The sequence below is a fragment of the Onychostoma macrolepis genome, chromosome 01 (assembly GCF_012432095.1).
Source record: "Onychostoma macrolepis isolate SWU-2019 chromosome 01, ASM1243209v1, whole genome shotgun sequence".
Lineage (NCBI taxonomy): Eukaryota > Metazoa > Chordata > Actinopteri > Cypriniformes > Cyprinidae > Onychostoma > Onychostoma macrolepis.
In genome coordinates, this window is record NC_081155.1 from 10454570 (window position 1) to 10477495 (window position 22926).

General features: G+C 37.3%; 1 protein-coding gene across 1 annotated transcript; it reads right to left on the reverse strand.

Moving 5' to 3' along the window:
* Positions 1 to 4839: 4839 nt before the first annotated feature.
* LOC131543577 (Fc receptor-like protein 1) lies at positions 4840 to 17762 on the reverse strand. Its single transcript, XM_058781066.1, has 10 exons — positions 17553 to 17762; positions 17315 to 17459; positions 9628 to 9877; positions 8839 to 9125; positions 8675 to 8756; positions 7642 to 7687; positions 7449 to 7523; positions 6129 to 6203; positions 5622 to 5696; positions 4840 to 5338 (listed from the first exon to the last, which is right to left on the reverse strand). Exons 1-10 carry the CDS (start codon positions 17760 to 17762, stop codon positions 5318 to 5320), a joined length of 1266 nt encoding a protein of 421 aa, XP_058637049.1. The 3' UTR covers positions 4840 to 5317.
* Positions 17763 to 22926: the final 5164 nt, after the last annotated feature.

Below are 22926 nucleotides of genomic sequence, written 5' to 3' on the forward strand. Positions count from 1 at the left end.
AATTGCTGCTAAAAACTGGTCAGGGAAGTATTTAAATCTGAACATTATTTTATTGTCAAAACACTGCATATAAATACATATATTATATATATATATTTATTTTATTTTTTTTGCAAACAAATGATCAAAAAGTAGGCTAAATTAAAACTTTGGAATCTAAACTGGGAATCAATAAGAATTGAAATCAATAAGCAGAATCAGAATCTGAATTTGGATAAAATTCAAACAATACCGAACCCTAGCCACATGTGAAGTTCACTGATTTCTGAGAATTTTATGAACACTGATCAGTTGATGGCAAAATTCAAAAAGACGGTTCTTTGGCACAACATGCACACCCATGGCCATATTGAGAGAGTATGATCCAATTTTCTGAAGAGACTAAAGGTTTGTTTTCTTTTCAATGTTTGCTTTGTTTACCTAAAATGAACCATATCATAGACTTCAATATCTCTTTGAAAAAGAACTTTGTAACTTTTAAACAAGTATTAAAATTAGTTTAATGTACACAGTAAAACCTCCAGTGTTAAATCAACACTCCCAGTGTATATATAATCCACACTCAGAGTGTTAAAAAAGTAACACTGAAGCAGTGTTAAAGTTAATGAGATAATTAGTTTAGTAATTGAGTGATGATTGAGCATTAATGAAGAACACCTGCTGTTAACAAACTGAATCACTGAAAGAAAGAGAAAAAAAGAGACAAGACGAGCAGAAATACAAGAACTACAACTGACTTCAGTCACAGCCTTAGATGAAATCAACACAAGAAAGAAGACATTAAATCTCTCAAGATCTCAGCAGAGGATGATTAATAAACAACTCCACAAACATCATCACCAGCTTCACGTTACTAACCAGACTGACTTTAGATGTTGATGTTTTAGTTTTGTTTGAATTACCATTATCGAGGTCAGTGTTTGCTTTAGTTGGGCTCTTGACCCTTGACTTAAAACATTACAGTTCCTTTGGCTGCCATAACTGCGTGTTTGTTTAGACATGTTAGTTATGGCGAAAAGAAAAAAAGCCAATAGAAAATGTGATCAGGAGTTGGTTACATTTATAAAGATGTAATCAGCGTATAGTGGCTTGAGGAACTGAATTAATTTGGAGTATAGTCACTGATAGATTTATTAGTTAACTTTGTTATTGAGATTCTGTACATAACGACCTGAAAGTTTAATCTGAAAGACTTTTGAGACTTATTCTGCACTGAAAATGTACTTTTCTTCATCACACAGACTTCAAGAATCAGCATATGAATCTCAATAATGGTGACAATCAACATAAAGCTCCATTTTGCAGTGCATTCTGGGAGCACCAATCAAAACTAATCCATGGCTCCCAGCATGCAATGCGACATGAATAAATTATGCAGTTGCCTTAGTATTTTCTTTTATTCTTACCATTTCCTTTTGTTTTGCTATTTTGTTGTGACTTTTAGTAGCTTGTTTTGTAATGTTCACAGAGTATCTGTTTATCTGAATATGTTGATTGTCACCATTGTTGAGATTCATACGCTGAGTCTTGATGTCTGTATGATAATGCAGTTTTAATCTTTCAGTGCCGATTTACCTTCAAAAGTCTTTCAGATTAATCTTAAAACTGATGGATCAAGCTTTATATTTTATGTGAACAAAATAAATTTTAATCACTCAGTGACAATGCTCTGCATGAAACCAGTTATGTGCATCACTAAATGCTGGTGATTTCTTTATCGAAGTCAAACCAACGAGACCTGATTGCCATAACTAACATGTCTAAACAAACACGCTGTTATGGCAGCCAAAGGAACTGTAGTGTTTTAAGTCAAGGGTCAAGAGCCCAACTAAAGCAAACACTGACCTCGATAATGGTAATTCAAACAAAACTAAAACATCAACATCTAAAGTCAATCTGGTTAGTAACGTGTGAAGCAGGTGATGCTGTTTGTGGAGTTGTTTAATCATCCTCTGCTGAGATCTTGAGAGATTTAATGTCTTCTTTTATCTTGTGTTGATTTCATCTAAGGCTGTGGTTTAAGTCAGTTGCAGATCTTGTTTTTCTGCTTGTTTCGTCTCTTTTTTTCAATGGTTCAGTTTGTTAACAGCAGGTGTTCTTCATTAATGCTCAATCATCACTCAATTACTAAACTAATTATCTCATTAACTTTAACACTGCTTCAGTGTTACTTTTTTAACACTATGAGTGTGGATTATATATACACTGGGAGTGTTGATTTAACACTGGAGGTTTTACTGTGTACTTTAAAGACTTCTGATATGTTGAAAAGGGTCAGCTAAATATTTAGAAACTTTTTCTGTAATGGTGTGTGCCTCCTTAAAGCTATTGAACTGGAAGTTGTGTCAAAGGAGAACCCCACAGAAAACAGTGATGGTAGAAATAAAAAAATGGTCTGTAACGTCTTTCTCTAAACTTACTGAATATACTACTGCTAAGCTTTAAACCTCAAATGAACTTGGCTATGTTTGTATGACATGGCGCTGTCCACATATGTGGTGCTGAAGGTCCATCCACAATCCTACCTGCAAATTAAAGTTTTGCAGGTAGGATTATGCACACTCCAAATAACACACTACACCATGGGGATTGGCATATTTATTGCATTTAGTTGACTGTGAAATGCAGCTATATATACAGCTCAAATCTTATACGGTGGAACAAACAGCTCCAAAGCTTGTTCAAAGTACACTGTTGCTGCAGTCTGGTAAAGTTTTCCTGGCCAGAAAAAAAAATATTATTTTTAGCATTCTTGCATCCTAATTAGGAAATAAACATTTTAGGCCTTGTAAGCATTTTGTAGATAACTATCAAAATATAAAATGTCACATTTATTTCTCCCTCACAAATGCAAGTGTGGTTTTAAAAACTACATTCACATAAAGGACCAGCAGAAGACAACGAGCATCACAACAATATGAAACATAAGCAGAATACTAAAAAAATAATAATTTATTTCCATGACATATCAAATAGGCAATACACATTTCTCAGAATCAGAAAGAGCTTTATTGCCAAGTATTCTTGCTTATACAAGGAATTTGATTTAGTGTCACAGGCTTCCAGCAGAGACAACACACAGACAATAAAAAAATAGGATGAGAATAAAAATACACATACACTGTCCTCCAAGTTTGGAAACACCCCTGGCAAAGTGTGGTTTTGGATGACATCAGCATAAATCCTTATCATTTTTTTGGTGCAAATACTGTACATTATCACTGACAAGTATATATTGCCATTATTATGTAAAGTTACTTTAATGTTATCAAAATGAAAATTATTATTGCTGGTCTTCAAAGTCAGACATGTCCCTTTGCCAGCTGTGGTGCCTGCACTGTAAAAAAAAATTGCTGTAAAATTTACAGTAACTTACTGGCAATTTTGGTTGCCAGTAAGACTATTGATTTACAGTACTCTTGTAAATTTACAATTGTACTGTAAAAAATACAGCAAACTCTTGCATGCTGTAAAATTGTTATGATGGTGTGTAAACATTTGGTAAACTTATTTCATTTGATTCTACTAAGAAGGAACATTTCTTAATATACTATTACAAATTAAGTGTTTGCAGTTTTAAAGTTACTAAAAACATGACTTTAACTCAAATCGTTGCAGTTTATCATCAGCTATAGCACACATGCATGTGGTAAATCACTTAAAGAGATCATCAGTGTATCAACAACTCTACAGTTACTGTCTTTAAATAAAGCAGCAGAACATCAGTGTTTGTGGCTCATCATTGACTGAAGCACAGGCTCTACTCTCCACCACAATGGTGACTCACACAACTAAATTAAACTAATAGGTCTCTTGTGCAAAATAATACAGTTCAGTTAAATATTTACTCTCCTTATAGATAACACCTGCTGTTAACAAGCAGAATCACTGAATGAAAGAGAAACAAGAACTACAACTGACTTCAGCCACAGCCTTAGATGAACTCAACTGAAATACAAGACATCATTAAATCTCTCAAGATCTGATTAAACAACTCCACAAACAGCATTACCAGCTTCACACATTACAATTTGACTTTATAAAAATGATTTGAGAATTAACAGAAGTTTAGACATATGACAGAAATAGTCGTTTTATTGAAAACGTTTAGTTTGACCTCATCATTGTGGTGATCAGGGTTTGCTTTAGTTGACCATCACACTTTAATCTTAGCTTTTTTCTGGCTGTTGTAACTGTGTTTGTAAAGCACATTTATTATAGCAAGAAAACCCAGAAAAATGTGTAATTACGTGCTTTTGATTGATTATTGATAGTGATATAATCATTATCTAGTGGCTTGATTCACTGATCTCATTCAGAGGCTGATCTTTAGAGACATGGTGTGGATATCTTTTTTGTGTGTGTGTGCGCTGTTTGCAATCGCTATATGACCTTGAATGAGACAACAAACTGCTACTGAAAAGTTTTAGTACTAAAAGTTTTGTGCAGAAGACATTTTCTATGGCAGCAATTAGACACACAGACATCAAGAATCAGTGTATGAATCTCAACAATGGTGACAAATCAACAAAATAAATAAACAGATCATCTCTGAACATCACAAAACATGCTACTAAAACTCAACAAAAAATAAAAGCACATAGTAAGAATTAAAGACAATAAGTGGACAATTCAGTGGCATAATTTATTCATGCCGCAATGCATGCTGGGATTCATGGGTGAGTTCTGTACTGTGCTGGTAGCCAGCATGAATTGCAGCATTAAGCTTTTGATTGTCACCAAGAATCAGTGTATGAATCTCAACAATGATGTCTGTGTGTGTCTAATTGCTGCCGTAGTACTAAAAGTTTTGTGCATAAACTGCTACTGAAAAATTTTTCAGTAGCAGTTTGTCATCTCATTCAGGGTCATATAGCAGCTGTAAACAACACCAAACTAACAGTTAAAAAAAAAAAATCCACACCATGTCTTTCACTGATCTCATTCAGAGGTTGATCTTTGATTATTGATAATGATGTAACCATTATAGTGGCTTGATTAATCAAAAGCACGTAATCACACATTGTCCTGGCTTTTCATGCTATAACAAATGTGCTTTACAAACACAGTTACAGCAGCCAGAAAAAAAGCTAAGATTAAAATTTGATGGTCAAGAGCCCAAGTAAACTCAATTCAAGACCGTTTTATTTGTCTGGCATTTCACAATTGTTTTAAAGAAGCTTCACATGTATGTTAATGTATAAATGTCTTTAGTGAACAGGAATCTAAGATTCAAACAGGAGATTTAGGCTGCATTAAAGGACTTATAAGATTTTACAGAATCATGCATCTTGGTATCTTATTAGGCTCACAAGTTCTACAGCCTCTTCCCATCAAGCTGAAAGAAACAAAGAAAATGAGAATTAAAACCTTCATAAATAATATACTTCAAATTTCTGGTTGGTGTAAAATGACTTTAGTTACTCTGTCCAAAAGTATAGCTAAGTAGCTCTAAGGCAGTGGGGCAGGACTGAAATTTAGTTTCCAAATTGGAAATTCAAGTAACACATTGAAAAGTTTTCTATGTCATTTGACATTTTCACACTGACCTTAAAGAGCATTTAATTTCTTCTGGCTAAAGGTGAACAGAGTTTCAGCTTTCATGAAGGAGGACCTCTTACCGTTACATTCTCATACACAGGTTCAGTCACATCACAAGCATTATGTCTGTCATGATGAGGTCTGGGATGATTCATCTTGGCCATTAAAAACAGAACAGAGAGATCATAAAGAACTAGTGTCTGAAAACAACGTGAATCATGAATTTTTGAGTTGCCAGTGTATCTCCATGATCGGTAAACAACTGATAACCAAACTCTATTTTCTCACCCAAGACTCAACTGAACCGTTGCTCATTTTTATCCACCTGCTTCTCCTTAAATAATATAGTTCAAACTTCTGGTTGGTGTAAAATAACTTGATTTATTTTATGGTTACAGAAAATTAAATCCGACCCCGCCATGTTATGTTTCTAAATCTGAAAACGTTTCAAACAAGCTTGTGTATCACTGAATTTCCATAGTATGAAAATGTCAAATGTCTACTGAATAACTGACAATGAAGAGCATTTCATTCATTCTGGCTAAAGGTGAGGAGGGTTTCATCTTTCATGAAGGAGGAACTCTTAGCGTTATATTGTCATACACAGGTTCAGTCACATCACAAGCTTTATGTCTGTCATGATGAGGTCTGGGATGAGTAATCTTTGCCATTAAAACAGAATAGAGAGATCATAAATAAAAATGCATCTCCATGATCAGTAAACTACTGCAAACCAAAATAATTTTCTCTCATCCAAGACTCAACTGAATCGTTTTCATCCACCTGCTTACTTTTTCTTTTCTTTTTTTATACGTTTTTACAGCACGGAGTAGAACAAAATCACACATTATTCTGTTGAGCTTATTAATGCAACAACCAATCAGAAGCGTTCAGAGGAGTTGAAACACCGGAGTTTTGTTCGCTGACTGAATTCTGCTCTCTTGTCATTTCTCTCATGATAAACAAACAACAAAGAGCAGATGTACATACTATACAAGAGATTGGTTTCGCAGTGTAAACCGATTCAGTTATATCTTTTTTTTCTCTTGGTTTTTTTTTCCTGAGAGTGCTTAAACTAGTGCTACGCTTGTCAGTGATAAGTCAGTTCTTTCATCATGTAAATGTTCTTTTCTCGCTTTTTGTATTCATCTTTTTTTTTCCTTGTAAGTGTGGTTGTGGCCATTTCTAAATGTTATGTGTCTGGCTTTCAGTGTCATCCGCTTTCAGCTATTTTTAGCTGTACAAAACAGTTCATTTTGCTGCTTGATATTGCAAACTAGTGTGTCTCACCATATTGTTGTAATATATTATATTAATTATGAACACACTGGTTTGTAGCACACGCTATTTTACAGTTTACTGCACTCTTAGCTTCTTTTACTAATTATAATGCCATGATTATTTAAACAAATAAATTATTACCTTACAATCTGTTAATTAATTTTTATTTTTTTACCAAATCAAAATTTTTAGTTGTATTAAAATGTTATGACATGACACCCATATCTGATGCTTGCCTAAAAAGATGAGTTCATGATGTGCGTTGTTAATAGATGGAATTTAGCCTTTCCCTGGAGTTGGTTTACCCTCCGACTAGATTGCAGCTGATACATGTCAGTGAATAATGACCTGAAATAATCCTGAAGGTATGTTGAAGGTAAAGGTTAAGGTGGGCCACTAAAAGCACAAGTGGCCTCTGCCAGTTAATGTCGGCTAGAACCACCACTGACAACAGTAAATTAAATCCTGCCTGTTTCCAAATTTGAAAACCTTTTAAACAAGCTTTTTGGGTTATATGAATCTCCATACAAGACATTTGACATTTTCACACTGACAAGGAAGAGCATTTTATTCATTCTGGCTAAAGGTGAGGAAGGTTTCATCTTTCATAAAGGAGGAACTCTTACCGTTACGTTCTCATACACAGGTTCAGTCACATCACAAGCTTTATGTCTGTCATGATGAGGTCTGGGATGATTCCTCTTTGCCATTAAAACAGAACAGAGAGATCATAAATAACTAATGTCTGAAATCAACTTTTTGAGTTGCCAGTTCATTTCCATGATCAATAAACCATCAATAACGCAATTCGTTTCTGACCTGAGATTCCATTGAATCATTTCGCTTTTTCATCCACCTGCTTCTCCTTTAAAACAATGAATATCACTCTGAGTAGAATATGTAGAATATATAACAGGCATCCTCAATTCTGGCCCACTCCTGCAGAGTTTAGCTCTAACCCTAATCAAACACACCTGAGCATGCTAATCAGTGTCTTCAAGATCATTAGAAAAATCACAGGTAGGTGAGTTTGATCAGGGTTGGAGCTAAACTCTGCAGCAGATTGGTCCTCCAGGGAAAGATTTGAGAAAACCTGATATATAATATGTTATCATAGAACAAAGTGTAAACAGCTGACTATAAAAACAGTGGTAAACAAATGTCTGTATTATATCATTATGACCCGAGCAGATGTGACATGTTTTCAGCATCAAGCAATTTGTCTGCCCAACGATTACAGCCTTAAATGAATCAATGCAACCAAACAGAATATTTGGGGCCAGATTTACTAAACGGGGCAGATTAGTGTTAGAGTGCAATTCCAGAAAACTGCTGATGGGAGTGGAAACTTACAATGTATTTTCATAATGACCAAGATCTACCTATATGGGATAAGACATGACTTTGGGGCATTAAATAGTGCTGCAAACACCAGTAAACTACCTACCCCAAACTTAGCAAATAACCTTGCATGATTCATTTAAATACTCTCCTCCCATAAAAGTTGCATTTGAAAGGGAAACTGCTGCAAGACCATGTGTCCATGCCTTTTCATTTTTTTTTTTTACTGACTCTCTGTAAATCCTGACTGTATATATTAGTACAGGGGTTTTCAAACCTGTCCTGGAGGCTCCTGCCCTGCACATTTTGTATGTCTCTGTCGTCTAACACACCTGATTCCACTCATCAGCTCGTTAGTTGAGACTGCAAGAACTAAATTGGGTGTGTCTGATTAAGGAGACAAAATACAAAATGTGCAGGGCAGGGGGTCCTCCAGGACAGGTTTGAAAACCAATCTATTAGTAAATAAAAGTTTTTGAATACTTCATGTGAGAGATTTTGGACATCTTACCAAATTAGAAATATCACAATGCCAACTGCAGCTCCACAAATCACTCCAATGAATATGTACAATATCACCAAATGTCCTACAACTGAGATAACAGAGTAAAACATATAACTAAATTAATTTGCTTCAGTTTAGAAAGAGTAATCCGAGCAAACAAACTGCTCTACCTTTGACAGAGACTGAAACAGACGCTGATCTCTGAGATCCATGTTGATTCTGAGCCTCACAATAGTAGCGTCCACTGTGACTGGAGTTAAAGCTGGAGATGATGAAACTCTGTCCAGATCCAACAGCTGAGGTTTGATTCTCCTTAAACCAGCTGAAGATCAGAGCAGGAGGGTTTGAGTCACTGCTGCAGCTCAGAGTCACTGAATCTCCCTCCACTATTTCACCAGACGGACTGATGGACACAGAGACACTCTTTGGGGATCTAGAGGTAAAACAGCAAGGTAATCTTATTCATATGCCATCTATATTGGTTTGCTGGGGGGAAAAGAAAAAGAAAAAACTGCTGAATAATTTGTTGAACAATTTCACTTTCCCTTCTTAGTGTTTGCAATTTCATCTAGTACTGCAACAACTAACAACTGCATTTCATTACAAAACACCACAGCTGAGAATTAGATTTTAATTGATTGTGATTGCAATCCATTTTAGCGGTTTTGTTGTTTTTTTTACCTTTATGTGGACTGACTCAAAACAATAGGTCTAATATCTAAAGATCATACACCTAATAATACTTAATACTCAAAAAGAACTGGAAAAACATCTATTCTACGATAAAATATTTGTAATGTATTTTGCCATCAGATGGTGTACGTACAGTTACATTGCTTTGATGGGCTGAGACTGTCTCTGATCAACTTTCAACAGCAACCGCATGATATTCAGGAATATTTACTCTGTTGTTTGATATCATTTTTCAAAAATCTGAGTGAATAAGTATCTACTCACACATGACAGTGATGTTGACAGCAGGAGAGGGCAGGTGTTGATGTCCTCTGACGGCGCAGCTGTAACGGCCAGAATCACTGCGCTCTGACTGAAGCTGGAGTGTTTCGCTCTGGATCTTTAAAGCCTGTCCATTTTTGTACCAGATGAATCCGTCTGTCAGACTGCATGTGGTTTCACAGGTCAGATTGACTCTTTCTTTCTCCAGCACCAGCTGCGGTGCCTTTACCTGAAGAGCTGGAGAAACACATCTGTCTAACCAGGACCAAGAAATTAAATTATTAACAGAAATGAAGGAGTGAAGTGGATTACCAGAAACATTAAGCTGAACTCCTGGTTGAACAATCCATCTTTCTTTATATTTTCCAGTTATTAATCTGAAACAATACTCGCTCTCATCATTTTCAGTGATGTTGTGCAGTCTGAGGACAGCAGTTTGGTTTTGTCTATGTTCAATGTATTCAACCCTGTCTTTATACTCAGGATATGCTTTTAAACTTTTCATCTCTTTATCCAATCTCTTGATCCAGAATGTGTCATTTAATTCATACCAATCATAGTATTTATACACGCATGACATGTTTACTGTGGATCCTTTAAGAGCACATATTGATTCAGGTTTATAAAACCCTTCCAATTTTTGTCCAAAAACTCCTGAAACACAAAACAGAACTTTGGTGGCAAAACTTTTTCTTGTTTTCTCACATGGAGCTAAACCATGTCAATAAGTTATGAAGTGAGAAGTGTTTTAAAAGTCTGGCAGATGAGTGTGGAAGGTGTTTAAAAAAAGCTAATTATCATAATGATGAAGAAAAACTGAACAAGAAGCACATCAACATGCAGGCAAAAATATAAAACCCAACTAACCCAATAAACAAGTTTATATTATCAAAGAAATCCAACCCGTTTTGCTAACTTCAACTAATTTCAACCACACGTTTTCTCTTTTAAACCCCGCCCTCTAAAGACATGTGAGCCTTCCTAATTTCAGCAACTATGAACATGCAAAGTGACTGACAGGCTGAGAGCATCTCTGCAGCTAAAAAAATAAAAAAAAAGTCAGGCTGCCTAATAGGGGCTACAAGGGATATTATGTTTGCTATTGCAAAAAAAATTAATAAATAAAATTAAAGTGAAGCTGTAACAACTGTCACTCACCAGAAATCATGAGCAGAAAGATGAGAGGAAGAGAAAGAGTCATTCTGTCCATTATCACCGCTGCAATCTTCACAGCCTAACAAATTAGATTAAAATGATAGTTCACCTAAAAATGAAAAATTGATGTTTATCTGCTTACCCTCAGGGCATCCAAGATGTAGGTGACTTTGTTTCTTCAGTAGAACACAAACAAAGATTTTTAACTTGAACCGTTGCAGTCTGTCAGTCATATAATGCAGTCAATGGCTCACGGCTTTGAGAGAAGAAAAAAACATACACAGACAAAACCAAATTAAACCCTGTGGCTCGTGATGATACATTGAGGTCTAAAGACACAAAACGATCGGTCTGTGCAAGAAACTGAACAGTATTTATATTGGTTTTTACCTTTGATGTGCCGCACTGCCACCTATCTCTCAGATGGACCATTGACACTCTATCTACAATCTCAGTTAGGAGTGTCAATGGTCCATTTGAGAGATAGGTGGCAGTAATGCACTTATAAGTTTGCGATCTGCCTTAAAGCAAGAAGAAGGCAAAAAGGTAATTAATGTGATGAGATGTTTGACGGGAAGAGAGTGGGTTGCCAGTCGTTCATCTCTTAAAAGTATATATGTGGCTCTGATAAGATCAGTGTTGGATTATGATAGTATAGTGGTTGGGTCCGCAGCTAAGTCTCTATTAAGCCCGGTACACACCAAGCCGACGGTCGGCCGTCGGGCAGTTTTTGTTCATCGGCCGACTAAGTTTTCTCAGTGTGTTCCGCGCCGTCGGCTGAAGTTGGTCCTCATCGTTTTTTTTCGGCCGATTCGACATGTTGAATCGGCGTCGGAGCTCGTCGGTCAGTCGGGCCATCTGATCATTCTGATTGGCTGTTCAGCTGGCGAACCAGTGCGCGAGAAAGGCGCAGAACGGACGTGCTACTTGGCCTTCGGGTGTCGAGCGTCGGCTTGGTGTGTCAGGGCAACTTTGGACCCAGATGCTGCCGACGTGAGCCGACCCCACAGTCTGCTTTCGTCGCCACTAGTTTGTTGGCGTCGGCTTGGTGTGTACCGGGCTTTAAAAAGGTTGGAGGTTATTCAGAATCAAGCTTTAAGAATTTGCTGTGGTGCTTTTAAAACGTCTTCAGTGCCTGCCATACAAGTGGAAATGGGAGAATTGCCACTGGAATTAAGAAGGAATCAATTGATGACTAATTACTGGGCTGGATTGCAGGGACATAGTGACTCTCATCCCACAAAAGCAGTATTGCAGGATTGCTGGGAGAATGGAAGAAATTTAAAGGAAAACTTTGGTCGAATTGGAAACAATGTAGCAAAAGTGTTAGAAGTGTTTAATCTGCATATAAGCCCTACGGTAGTTTTTCCAGAGATTGCCCCTTGGAAGATGATATGGCCTGAGGTAGACTGGTTTGTGCTTGAGGAGAAAAGGAAAGCAAGGGAAGAAGTTAATTTGAAAAGCATATTTAACAATAGAGTAGAAGGTAACTATGGTTTTTTAGCAACGTCTGTATAAATTCACTAGAGACAGAAGAAACAGGGTTTGGGGTGGCAATTCCAGGGAAAGAAGTAGAAATTAGTAAAAGAATGTCTAATAAATTAGGGGTATATAAAGTAGAGATGATGGCAATTTTAATTGCTTTGCAATGGGTGGAAAAGGTAGGGCAGGGAAAGGTTTTGATATGCTCTGATTCTTTATCAGCCTTGGTAAGTTTAAGGTCATTTCATTCTAAAGCCCGGCAAGATATCTTGTATGAAATGCTTCAATTAAACACAAGAATTAGTCATAAGGGATGTCAGGTTAAATTTATGTGGGTCTCAGCACATGTTGGCATTACTGGTAATGAGTTGGCGGATATGCTGGCTAAAAGGTCGCTAACAAAAGAGAATGTAGAAATGCAGGTAAATGTAAGTAAAGCAGAGGTAAAATGCATAATTTGGGAGAAAATCAATAAAAGGTGGCAAGAGAGGTGGGATAGAGAAGAGAAAGGGAGGCACTTATACCAAATACAGAGAAATGTTAAAGAGGATGGGGTGTAAATCGGGAACAGGAGAGAAGAGGAAGTGATGACGAGGTTAAGGTTGGGACACAGTTCCCTGAACAAAACACTAAAGATGATGGGGAAGCACCAGACAGGGTTGTGTGAGGGATGCCGAGAAGAGGAGACAGTGGAGCGCATAATCATGACTTGTAAGAAATATGAAACACAGAGGCAGGTAATGAAGTATAAGCTGAGGGAGATTGGGGTGCAGGGGTTCACATTAAAAGGGTTACTAAGTACTGTAAATAGGACACAGAATAGAATATTGATCTCATTTTTAAGGGAGGCAGGAGTTTTCAACAGGATTTAAATGGATAATTAAAGTGTGATGTGAGGGTATGTATGTGTGTGTATGTGAGGGGATTAAGTGAGTGTCATGTAAGTGTAGGTAAGGGAACAGACTGTTATATTATAACCTATTATCTGATCCACACTCAGGAGCAGAGGGGGCGGTAATGCATCAATATGCTGGATGCCAACCGCCGTAAAACTGGAAAGAAGCAAGAAGAAGAAGAGCGTCACTCGCCGGCTGTTGTGTGAATGCGCTCAGGACAGTTGGACCGTGTGGCGGATCAGACTTAAAAACTAGAGATGTTCCGATACCCTTTTTCCCTTCCCGGTACCGATTCCGATACCTAGGCTCAGGGTATCGGCCGATACCGAGTACTGATCCGATACCTGGGTGTGTATCTGGTTATACAGCTGTATGTACTACTTACTAGCCCTGTATGAATTGATACAATTATTTTATGGTGTGCTTCACCATAGATAGATAGATAGTCTGGCGAGTAAACAAAAAATATAATATATAATGTTTGGAAAATGGCACATATTTTTAAATATCTAAAAGTACACTCTTAACATCAGTCAGTCAAGCATTATAAATATATTATGATAATCAAGTATTATTTAATGATAGAACTTTAGCAATTAGAATTAAAACTTGGTAACCATATGAATGCATATTAGTCATTTTAACTGAACTTAGGACTGGTGGTGGTGCTTTTTTGGTCATTCTGTGTTTCTGTAAAAATGGGGAAAAAACTATCAATAATACTGATAAGATAATAATAATCATACTATGAATTCTACTGAGAACAATATAAACGCACTAAGGATTAACGAGCTGCTGGATTCATGAATATTAATCACGTTGTCTTGGCTCGAACTGATTTGCTGAAATCAAAACAGGGACGATAATAGGTGAGCGTCAGCCAATGAGATTGTCGTTTGCGCATTAGCTCCGCCCACTACTGGAGAACCCGGCAGTTAAGCTGAAGAATTCCAAAGGAACTCTGATATTCTTTGTTGTATTTTCCTGTCAAAATAACATTTACATACCATTCGGAATTGACGCGCTACATGTAAAAGACTCACAGATCGCTTGACGGAGAGTGAAACTCTGAAGCGCTCAGTCAGAGTGTTCGGAAAGTGACAATATATCTGTGCTAAACTTATACATAGCCTCCAACTCACACACTGGCGAGTAAAATCTGATTATTTATTAGCCAGTGGCTAATATTAGACATCATTTAGTCGCCCAGGTTGAAGATTTAGTCGCATATGCGAGTGATTTACTGGCAAAGTGCTAGCACGTTTATACTTCTTCTTCGCTTCTCTAAATAGTGGTTGCTTGCGGCAACACAGCACAACTTCCTGTGTTTGTATTCTGAGCAGCGAAGAAGAATTGATTTCCGATTTGCAGCGTTGAGCAAAGCTAGTGCGCATAACTATAGGTCTTGTTTAAAAATGGTATCGGATCGGTACATGGGTTCAAGTACTCGCCGATACCGATGCCAGAATTTTTTGTGGTATCGGTGGAATTTCCGATACTAGTATCGGAATCGGAACAACCCTATTAAAAACGATATAAATACTGTTCAGTTTCTTGCACAGACCGATCGTTTCATGTCTTTAGACTTCAATGTATCGTCACGAGCCGCAGGGTTTATTATATATAATTTGGTTTTGTCTATGTATGGTTGTTTTATTTTTTTTTTTCTTCTCTCAAAGCCGTGAGTCCCATTGACTGCCATTATATGACTGATAGACTGCAACAGTTTGAGTTAAAAATCTTTGTTTGTGTTCTACTGAAGAAACAAAGTCACCTACATCTTGGATGCCCTGAGGGTAAGCAGATAAATATCACAATTTCAATTTTGGGTGAACTATCACTTTAATTAACAACAGTTATTATACAGTATACAGGATGGTAACAGTCACTGTCAGTCTGTGTTAGTGAAGTTATGCACAATAGTCCTTAATCAAATCAATTGTTCATTGTAATTAATTTGTTGTCCAACAGAGGTTTGTGTGTTGCTCTATTAAAGAGTTTTATTATATTAGATCGTGTGTCAGAGATCCATAGACACTTCATGAATAACAGTGATCAGATAATATTTAATTCTGTACGACTCTGGTTTTGTAGTTGTAGATGTACTCATCTTTAAGGATATTTCTCTATTATTCACATATTTACATACCTTAAACTGAAATTGACATTTGAAATGTACAAGCTTTTTATTAAATATGTAAAAACTCTCATACCTTGTTCGCAGTGGCTTTCATCAGTAGTACACAAAGAGTAAATGTTGAGTTTGGAAACATGTCAGACAAGTTAAGGTAATATGTCAGTGATTATAATAACTTCCAGTTTCTATGCAAATGTGTTTTGTATGCAACTCTGCTGAATAAAAAACTTCTCCATATTCATAAAATGACCAATTGCCTCTACTGTAAATGTCAATTCAAGACAATTATATTTGTATCACATTTCACAATAATTTTAAAAAAAGCTTTATACTGTACGCATATCAATTTATAAATGTATTTAAGCCATATAGTAAACAGGAATCTAATATTCACATAAAAGATTTAGGCTGCATTAAAGGATTTTAAAATACTAAGCATTATTCTATATAACTGTAAGGTCCACCCAGTTGGCCCAACAAAGGTATCCAATGATGACTGAAGGTTTCCTGCATGTTCATTCTTTTCAGTGCGCAAACTAATTTAATTTCAATTCAATTCTAATCTGACTCCATTATATTATGACCTCGAGTTTAGGTTAGAATGCAATTATTATTAATCATTCAAAGGATAATTTATCTTGACATCTGATTATTCTAATGTTGTACTTGTTCATTTGGATTCCTATACCACTATAGATCTCATACTCACAACACAAGCTTGTCAGTCTTGGTCACTAGACAGAGGTAATTGACTAATATTATTTAGATAGCCACCCCATTCTTGTTCATTCTAAAAGTACTTTTATTTAGTCCCCATGGATCTGTATAAACTTGAATAAAGGAACGTTATCCCTAGTCAGAGGTCCTGATCACTATTACAGATATAAGCCAACCAACATGACTTTCTCTGATAGTAGCTTTGGTATGGTCATGTCATGATTTCCCATGTGCACTTAGCTAGAGTAAACAGAGGTAAGGCCCACCCACATTTAGGTTGGTCGAACAACGTTCAGTTGACCTAAATAGAAATTCCCTTTTTGGCCTTTGCACTCGAAGTACACTTGAACTAATGCCAAATGTTAGCCGGATCCGTTACTAACCTGATTCAGATATGGGTTAACAAGGATACAACGTGTAGTAAACGGAGTAAACAGAATCCATTCAAATGTAACAATTTATTATCAGTCAGGAAAATATGTTTTCTTGCAAAAGCTAATAAACCTTGCTTAACTCTTCAAACCTTCGTAAAAATTGTATTTTCGTATCAAACAGTTAACACAAGCCATCACATTAATAAGCACACAATGCACCAACTACACACTGATGGTATGAATAAAAAACACATCTGGCTTTTGCTTTCTCTGTGCACAAGGTAGGCTATGTCAGTTTGAGGTCATACTTTTGTCATAGTTCTGTAAACATAGAGGGATCCAAACTTCAAGTACTGGTGTTTACTTACACACATCAAAACAAACACAAGTGTTTTTTCCAAGTCAAAACAAAATAGTAATTTCACTGAGAAAAAAAAAGAAATCAGTCTACATTGTGTCGTCTCTCTGGGTCCGGCCACAAAATTTTGTCTACATCACATGTAATGTCTTCTAGTCCAAGGTACCAGGGAAAATATCTTCTGGAATGGCGTATCCAGGTCAATATCCCCACATGCCTCCTCCATTGCCTGTAAAAGGGCTATGCGTTGATGGGGATGACGGTAATAGACCTTCCAGCGCCAGGCAGAGAAGAACTCTTCAATTGGATTCAAGAATGGAGAGTATGGGGGGAGGTTGAGTACAGTGAAGAGTGGGTTATCTGTAAACCAGTTGCGGACCAAAGCAGCCCTATGGAAACTAACATTGTCCCATATGATGACGTATCTGGTCTGCTCTGGTCTCTGAACATTAGTGAGCATGTCATGTAAGGTGTCCAGGAATGTAAAAATGTGTGCAGTGTTATATGGGCCCAGGGTTGCATGATGGTGAACAACACCATTTTGACTTATAGCTGCACACATAGTTATGTTACCACCACGTTGTCCTGGGACATTGATTATGGCACGGTGTCCAATAATGTTCCTGCCACATCTCCTTGTCTTAGTGAGGTTAAAACCAGCCTCATCCACAAAAAACTGCTCATGACCCATGACATCTGCCTCTAGCTCCATCACTCTCTAGACAAGACAAAACAAATTCAGCACAGCAGGCCCATGCACAGCACTACAGTATGCACTTCCAGATTCAGTACCAATGATACTATAGCTTACCTGCACATAGTCATATCGCAGCTGTTTTACATGTTCACTGTTTCTTTCAAAAGGTACTCTGTAGATTTGTTTCATTCGGATTCTGTTGCGGGCAAGTACACGACCTAATACAGAAATGCTCACATTGTGTATGTTTTGGAAGGTGGTGTCATCCTCAATTATGCGCTGCTGAATTTCTCGTAGCCTTATGGAATTATTTGCAATCACCATATTGACTATATGGGTTTCTTGTTCTGCAATGAACATTCTTCCTCTGCCCCCAGCATCTGGTCGTCTAGCAATTCTGTAAAGTAACGATTTCAGTATTTTTACATCTATGGTATTGTTGTGTTTCTCATTAGAATATGGCAGTGCTACAAATCTTAGTGCAAAGTGACTGTACTAACCGATTCTCATTTCGAAATGTCCTTATGATACTTGCTACAGTGTAGCGGCTCAAGTTAGGCTGAACCCGTTGGCCAGCTTCCCTCAGGGTCATTCCATGGTTGATTACATGGTCCACTATTGTAGCTCTGATGTCATCAGTAATTCTATTTCTTACTCTTCTTACCCTTCCTCTTCCCCCTCCTCGTCCTCCTCTTGCTCCTCCTTGTCCTCTTCCTCTTACTTCACCCCCTTGTCCTTGTCGTCCTCCTCCTCTTCCTCCTACTTCTTCACCTCCACGTCCTCTTCCTCGGCCTCCTCTAATTCTCACTCTTCTCACTCTTCATGCTCCCTCCATTGTACTCCACACGGACAGCTTACCTGTAGCTTATTTATAGTGCTTAGGCTGATTGCAAAGTGAACTAATTATCTAAAACAGTTTTCACATGTGGCAGTGTGCCAGACAGTTGGCAAAATAGTGTAAATAATAGCCATAAATGTGTATAGTTTTGCTAAGAGTGTGTTGATCATTTGGAAATTGAGTGTAAAGCAGTGAGTTGTGTTTACAGTTCCGCAAAAAGAGTGCTGTGCAGTGGATTGTACCTACAGTTTTGCAAAGTGTGTGTTACAAAATTGCAAACTGAGTGCAAAGCAGTGTTTGTGCTTTTAGTTTTGCAAACTCAGTGAGTGGTTTTGCTATAAGTATTAATAGTTTTAGAAATTGTGCTATAAGAATCACAGTTAGGGTTTAAGCATTCAGAAAAAATTGTAATAGCTGACTTCAGATAAAGACATAATATGGAGTGTGTGGACAGACTCATCTGGCTACAGATTCGTGCCGATCTTCTTGCAACATTTCCTGCAGTAGTCAGACCGAGACAAACATCCCTCAAATGGAGACAGGAACTGACGATTGGAATTTGCATCAATCAAGTCCTAGACGTGAGAGTTAACACCTTTTGGGGAAAGATGGTAATTTGCATGAAAGACACTGGGGAATGTCACACGCTCCACAGTAAGCAACTTAACTCTGACGATCTGTATTACGTTTTAGTCTGTTTCTTGTAAGATTGAGGTCATTGTACCAGTTGCACTGAGACCTTTCCAATGATACCAAACATGTCTCTAATTATCAATTGCATTCATGGTGAACATTATATTATGCTGTTGACCATTCTGAGTGAGCTGAGTGAAGGGGTTAGTGGGGGAAAAGGAAGAAATATGAGAGGTGAGAGGTGTTTTCCCGCATATTCCCTCAGTGAGATGTGGAAACACTCTGTGTGTATGTCCGTATTTCAGAAGATCAAAGATTCTTCAAGTCTTACATAACCATTAAACTCACAAGTTCTATGGCCTCTTCCTGTCAAGCAGAAAGAAAGAAAGAAAGAAAAGAAAGTGTGAATTAAAACATTCATAAATAATATATTTCAAATTTCCGGTTGCTGTAAAATTAATTTCTGGTTGGTATAAAAATGAATTTTATAGTGACATTAAATTAAAACCCACCCTGCCACATTAGCTGCACTTTATAAATCTAAAATCTTTTCAAACAAGCTTTTTGTATTATCTGAATTTCCATATTTATTCAACAGACATTTGACATTTTCACACTGACACTGAAGAGCATTTAATTCATTTTGGCTAAAGATAAGGAGGGTTTAGTCTTTTATGAATGTGGAAACTCTTACTATTACATTCTCATACAGAGGTTCAGTCGCATCACAAGCTTTATGTCTGTCATGATGAGGCCTGGGATGATTCATCTTGGCCATTCTTTAAAAAAAGAAAAAAAAAGAACTCCATTGTATCGCTTCTCTTTTTCATCCACCTGCTTCTGCTTAAAAAAAATGAATATAACAGCGGGAAGAATTAATATGTTCTTGTAGAACAAAGTGTAAACAGCTGACTATAAAACAGTGGGAAACAAAAATTTCAATATGATATCCCTACGTCCCTCGCCCTACTGAGCGAGCAGATGTGCAGTCCTTGTGTTTCTGTTGTGCTTTGTCAGATGTTTGTCACAATGTTCCTGTTCCTCGTGTTGTCTGTGTTTAGGTTCATTTATTAATACTACACTTTTGTGATGTGTCGTTCGGCGCCAGCGCCAGCTCTAAGAGTCGATTCTTTGTAGTGAACGAGAAGAGCCGTCTCCCATCGGGGAGAGCTGAATCTTCAGCCGGAAACTTCTATTTTAGCCCAACTTAGCAATTATGAATGGTTTGTGTGATGGTAAGTAATTTTCTATTCAGTGTTTTTATAAAAGCCTTATTTTTCTGCATTTTGTCTTTACAAAAAATAAATAAATACACATGCGGCTAATCACATGGGAGGTGTAGCAAATCAGCTCAAAAGGGAAATGTATATAAATAATTACAATTAATTATTATTAATTACAATTATTTATATCAGATGCCATTAGTAACTGTAGCAGAATTAAATTGTCATCAACTAATCTGATCATCCAGCGAACATTCAGTGTAAGTTCATATCAACTCCAGGAACGGATATTTTCGTGGCCACAGAAAATACTTTCATACAGTATCAATGCATTAGAGCATGTAGCAAAGATCAAAATCGTAAAGGGACATTAATTTGCAAGGCAGAATTAGAAACTCATGTAATTTGTGCACAAGAGTTTTATTAACTAAACACTAACACAAACTAGTCTAACAAACATACAACAAGCACATACAAAAGGGAGCTAAAGTGGATGAATGAAGCTATTAAAGAAACCAGAGAATGCAGTTATGGAAAATGAGTCAGAACCACCTGAGTTAAAAACCATCAGTGCCGTTTTACAACAGGGTCTACCGCTTATACTAAACCTCTGTTTCGTTTAGTTAAATGTACGATACTTGCATTGCCTTGGTCGTTGAACGAGTGTCCAGATGCAGTCTCGGATGAAAGTGTTGATGGTTTGAAGGTTTGGTGATGTTGGAGTTCTTCAAGATCTTCCGGGTTTGAAGGGTGATGAACTCCAAAAGATGTTATTCTGGCTCGGTGGTGATTATAAACGGAGAGGAGAAATCGCATCAGCCCATCCAAGCTGAGGCATCTGATATTTCTGAATACCAACCTGCACTAAATACTAAAGTATCTTAATACTTTTGCCTTTATTTATTTGATTTGTTTGCTGTGGTTCTTTGTTCAATTGTTCAGTTAAAGTTTTATTAAAATGTTAAATAATAGTAACTTTGTATTTTGTTCTTTGTTGTTGTTGTTTTGTTTTTTGTAACAAAAAATGCATAAAAATAAGTCTATGAAAATGCTGAATAACAAATTTCTTACCAACATACAAACCATTCACAATTGCTAAATTGGGCTAAAATAGAAGGTTCTGAGTGATGCTAAATAAAGAGCCATTTGGGAGCCGTAAGAGCTGGAGCCAAAAGAGCCAAATCTTTGAAAAGAGTCCTGCACGGGTCCTGTTTGATAAACCCGCACCCGCAGTAGTTAACCGAATACCCGACCCGTTATCTGACAGCAACACTAATTTAGTTCCGGACCCGACCCGACCAGTTTGACATAAAAACCGCGACCCGAACCGCACCCGCATTAAATCTACATAATGGCGGACAAAACGCCTTTATTTTATTTTTAATGTAACAAGCAATTAACAAGTCATTCTGAGTTAATGTTAATGCGTTTAAAAATTAATAATAACATTTAACACACGCAGCCCAACAAGTTAACAGAGAGAGAGAAAGCAACATTATAGGCTGCATAAAAATATGTAGGACTGGCAGCAGTGACGAGAGAGAGACTGAGAGAGAGAGCGCGCACAACATCCAACGTGTAAAAACAATATAAAACTATTGCATAACCAATCTATTTTAAACAGGTCTAAAAGGCTAGCTGTCAATCAATGTCAATACAGCTGTCGATTGGCTACAGTGCTCAGTGTTTGCAAATCCCGCTGTAGAAGCCCGGTCTTCAGACAGAGCGCGCGAACACAAGCATGGGACAATTTGAAAGAAAGGAGCTGCTTATCAGCGTGTACTGGATTAAGTCGAAATAGTCTTGGTTATAATTGTACCCGCAACCCGCTCCTGCCTGTCACCAGTCCGACCCGCACCCGCACCGCACCCGACACGTCAATATTATTCCACCCGTTACGTCAATTTTTGCGGTTCACCCGTCAGGTACCTGCGGGTACCCGCCCGCGTGCAGGACTCTGCTTCCCATCACTACTGCACTTAGATGCCACTCAGAACACCACACGCTGGTGACGCCTGCTGGTCAAAACTGTGTAAATGCAACAAAGCATGCATAAAAACAGCTTTTACAAACCCAATGCAAATGCTTTCTTGAAAGTATAATTATTAAATGCAATTAAAATAAAATTAAAAAATGCCATTAAATATGAAGTGTCTGTATAATTTGTGCTTTTAAAAAAAATAATTATTCATTTGCAGGACTTGTTTTGTTTATTTTATGGGGAGCTTGTAAACAGGCCAGTAAGAGATTATTAACTATCCATCCTTTTAATTACACAAATGTCTCCATCGGGGAGAGCCAGATCTTCAGCCGGAGCCTTCTATTTTAGCCCAATTTAGCAACTGTGAAAGGTTTGTGTGTTGGTAAACAATTTTTTTATTCAGTGTTTTTATAATAGCCTTATTTTTATGCAGTTGTCTTTATACAGTTACTATTATTTAACATTTAAATGAAACTTTAATTGAACAATTGAACACAGAACCACAGCAAACAAACCAAATGAAGGCTAAAGTCTTAACATTAAGACACTTTATTCTTTAGTGCAGGTTGGCATTCAGACATATCAGATGCCTCAGTTTGGATGTGCTGATGCGATTTCTTCTCTATGATTATTTGTCCTGTTTTTGAGAAGACTCTCTCTGAGGGGACCGATGTTGCAACAATGCAGTGTCTTCCTTAACCAACACGCTTGCGATTAAATCCAGCTCCCCCGCCCCTCTCTGTCGATCTGTGTACCTGACCTTTAACATTACACTCAATCTTCAGAGCGTGTGTCCCCCTTCCTTCTTTCACA

Coding starts and splice junctions, on each gene's coding strand:
- LOC131543577 (XM_058781066.1), bottom strand. CDS start 17,762: ATGGTGATTGCAAATAATTCCATAAGGCTACGAGAAATTCAGCAGCGC. Junction 9,126..9,627: donor GCTGTCAACATCACTGTCAT/GTGTGAGTAGAT, acceptor CATATGAATAAG/ATTACCTTGCTGTTTTACCT. Junction 5,697..6,128: donor CTGTGTATGACAATATAACG/CTAAGAGTTCCT, acceptor TTAATGGCCAAG/ATGAATCATCCCAGACCTCA.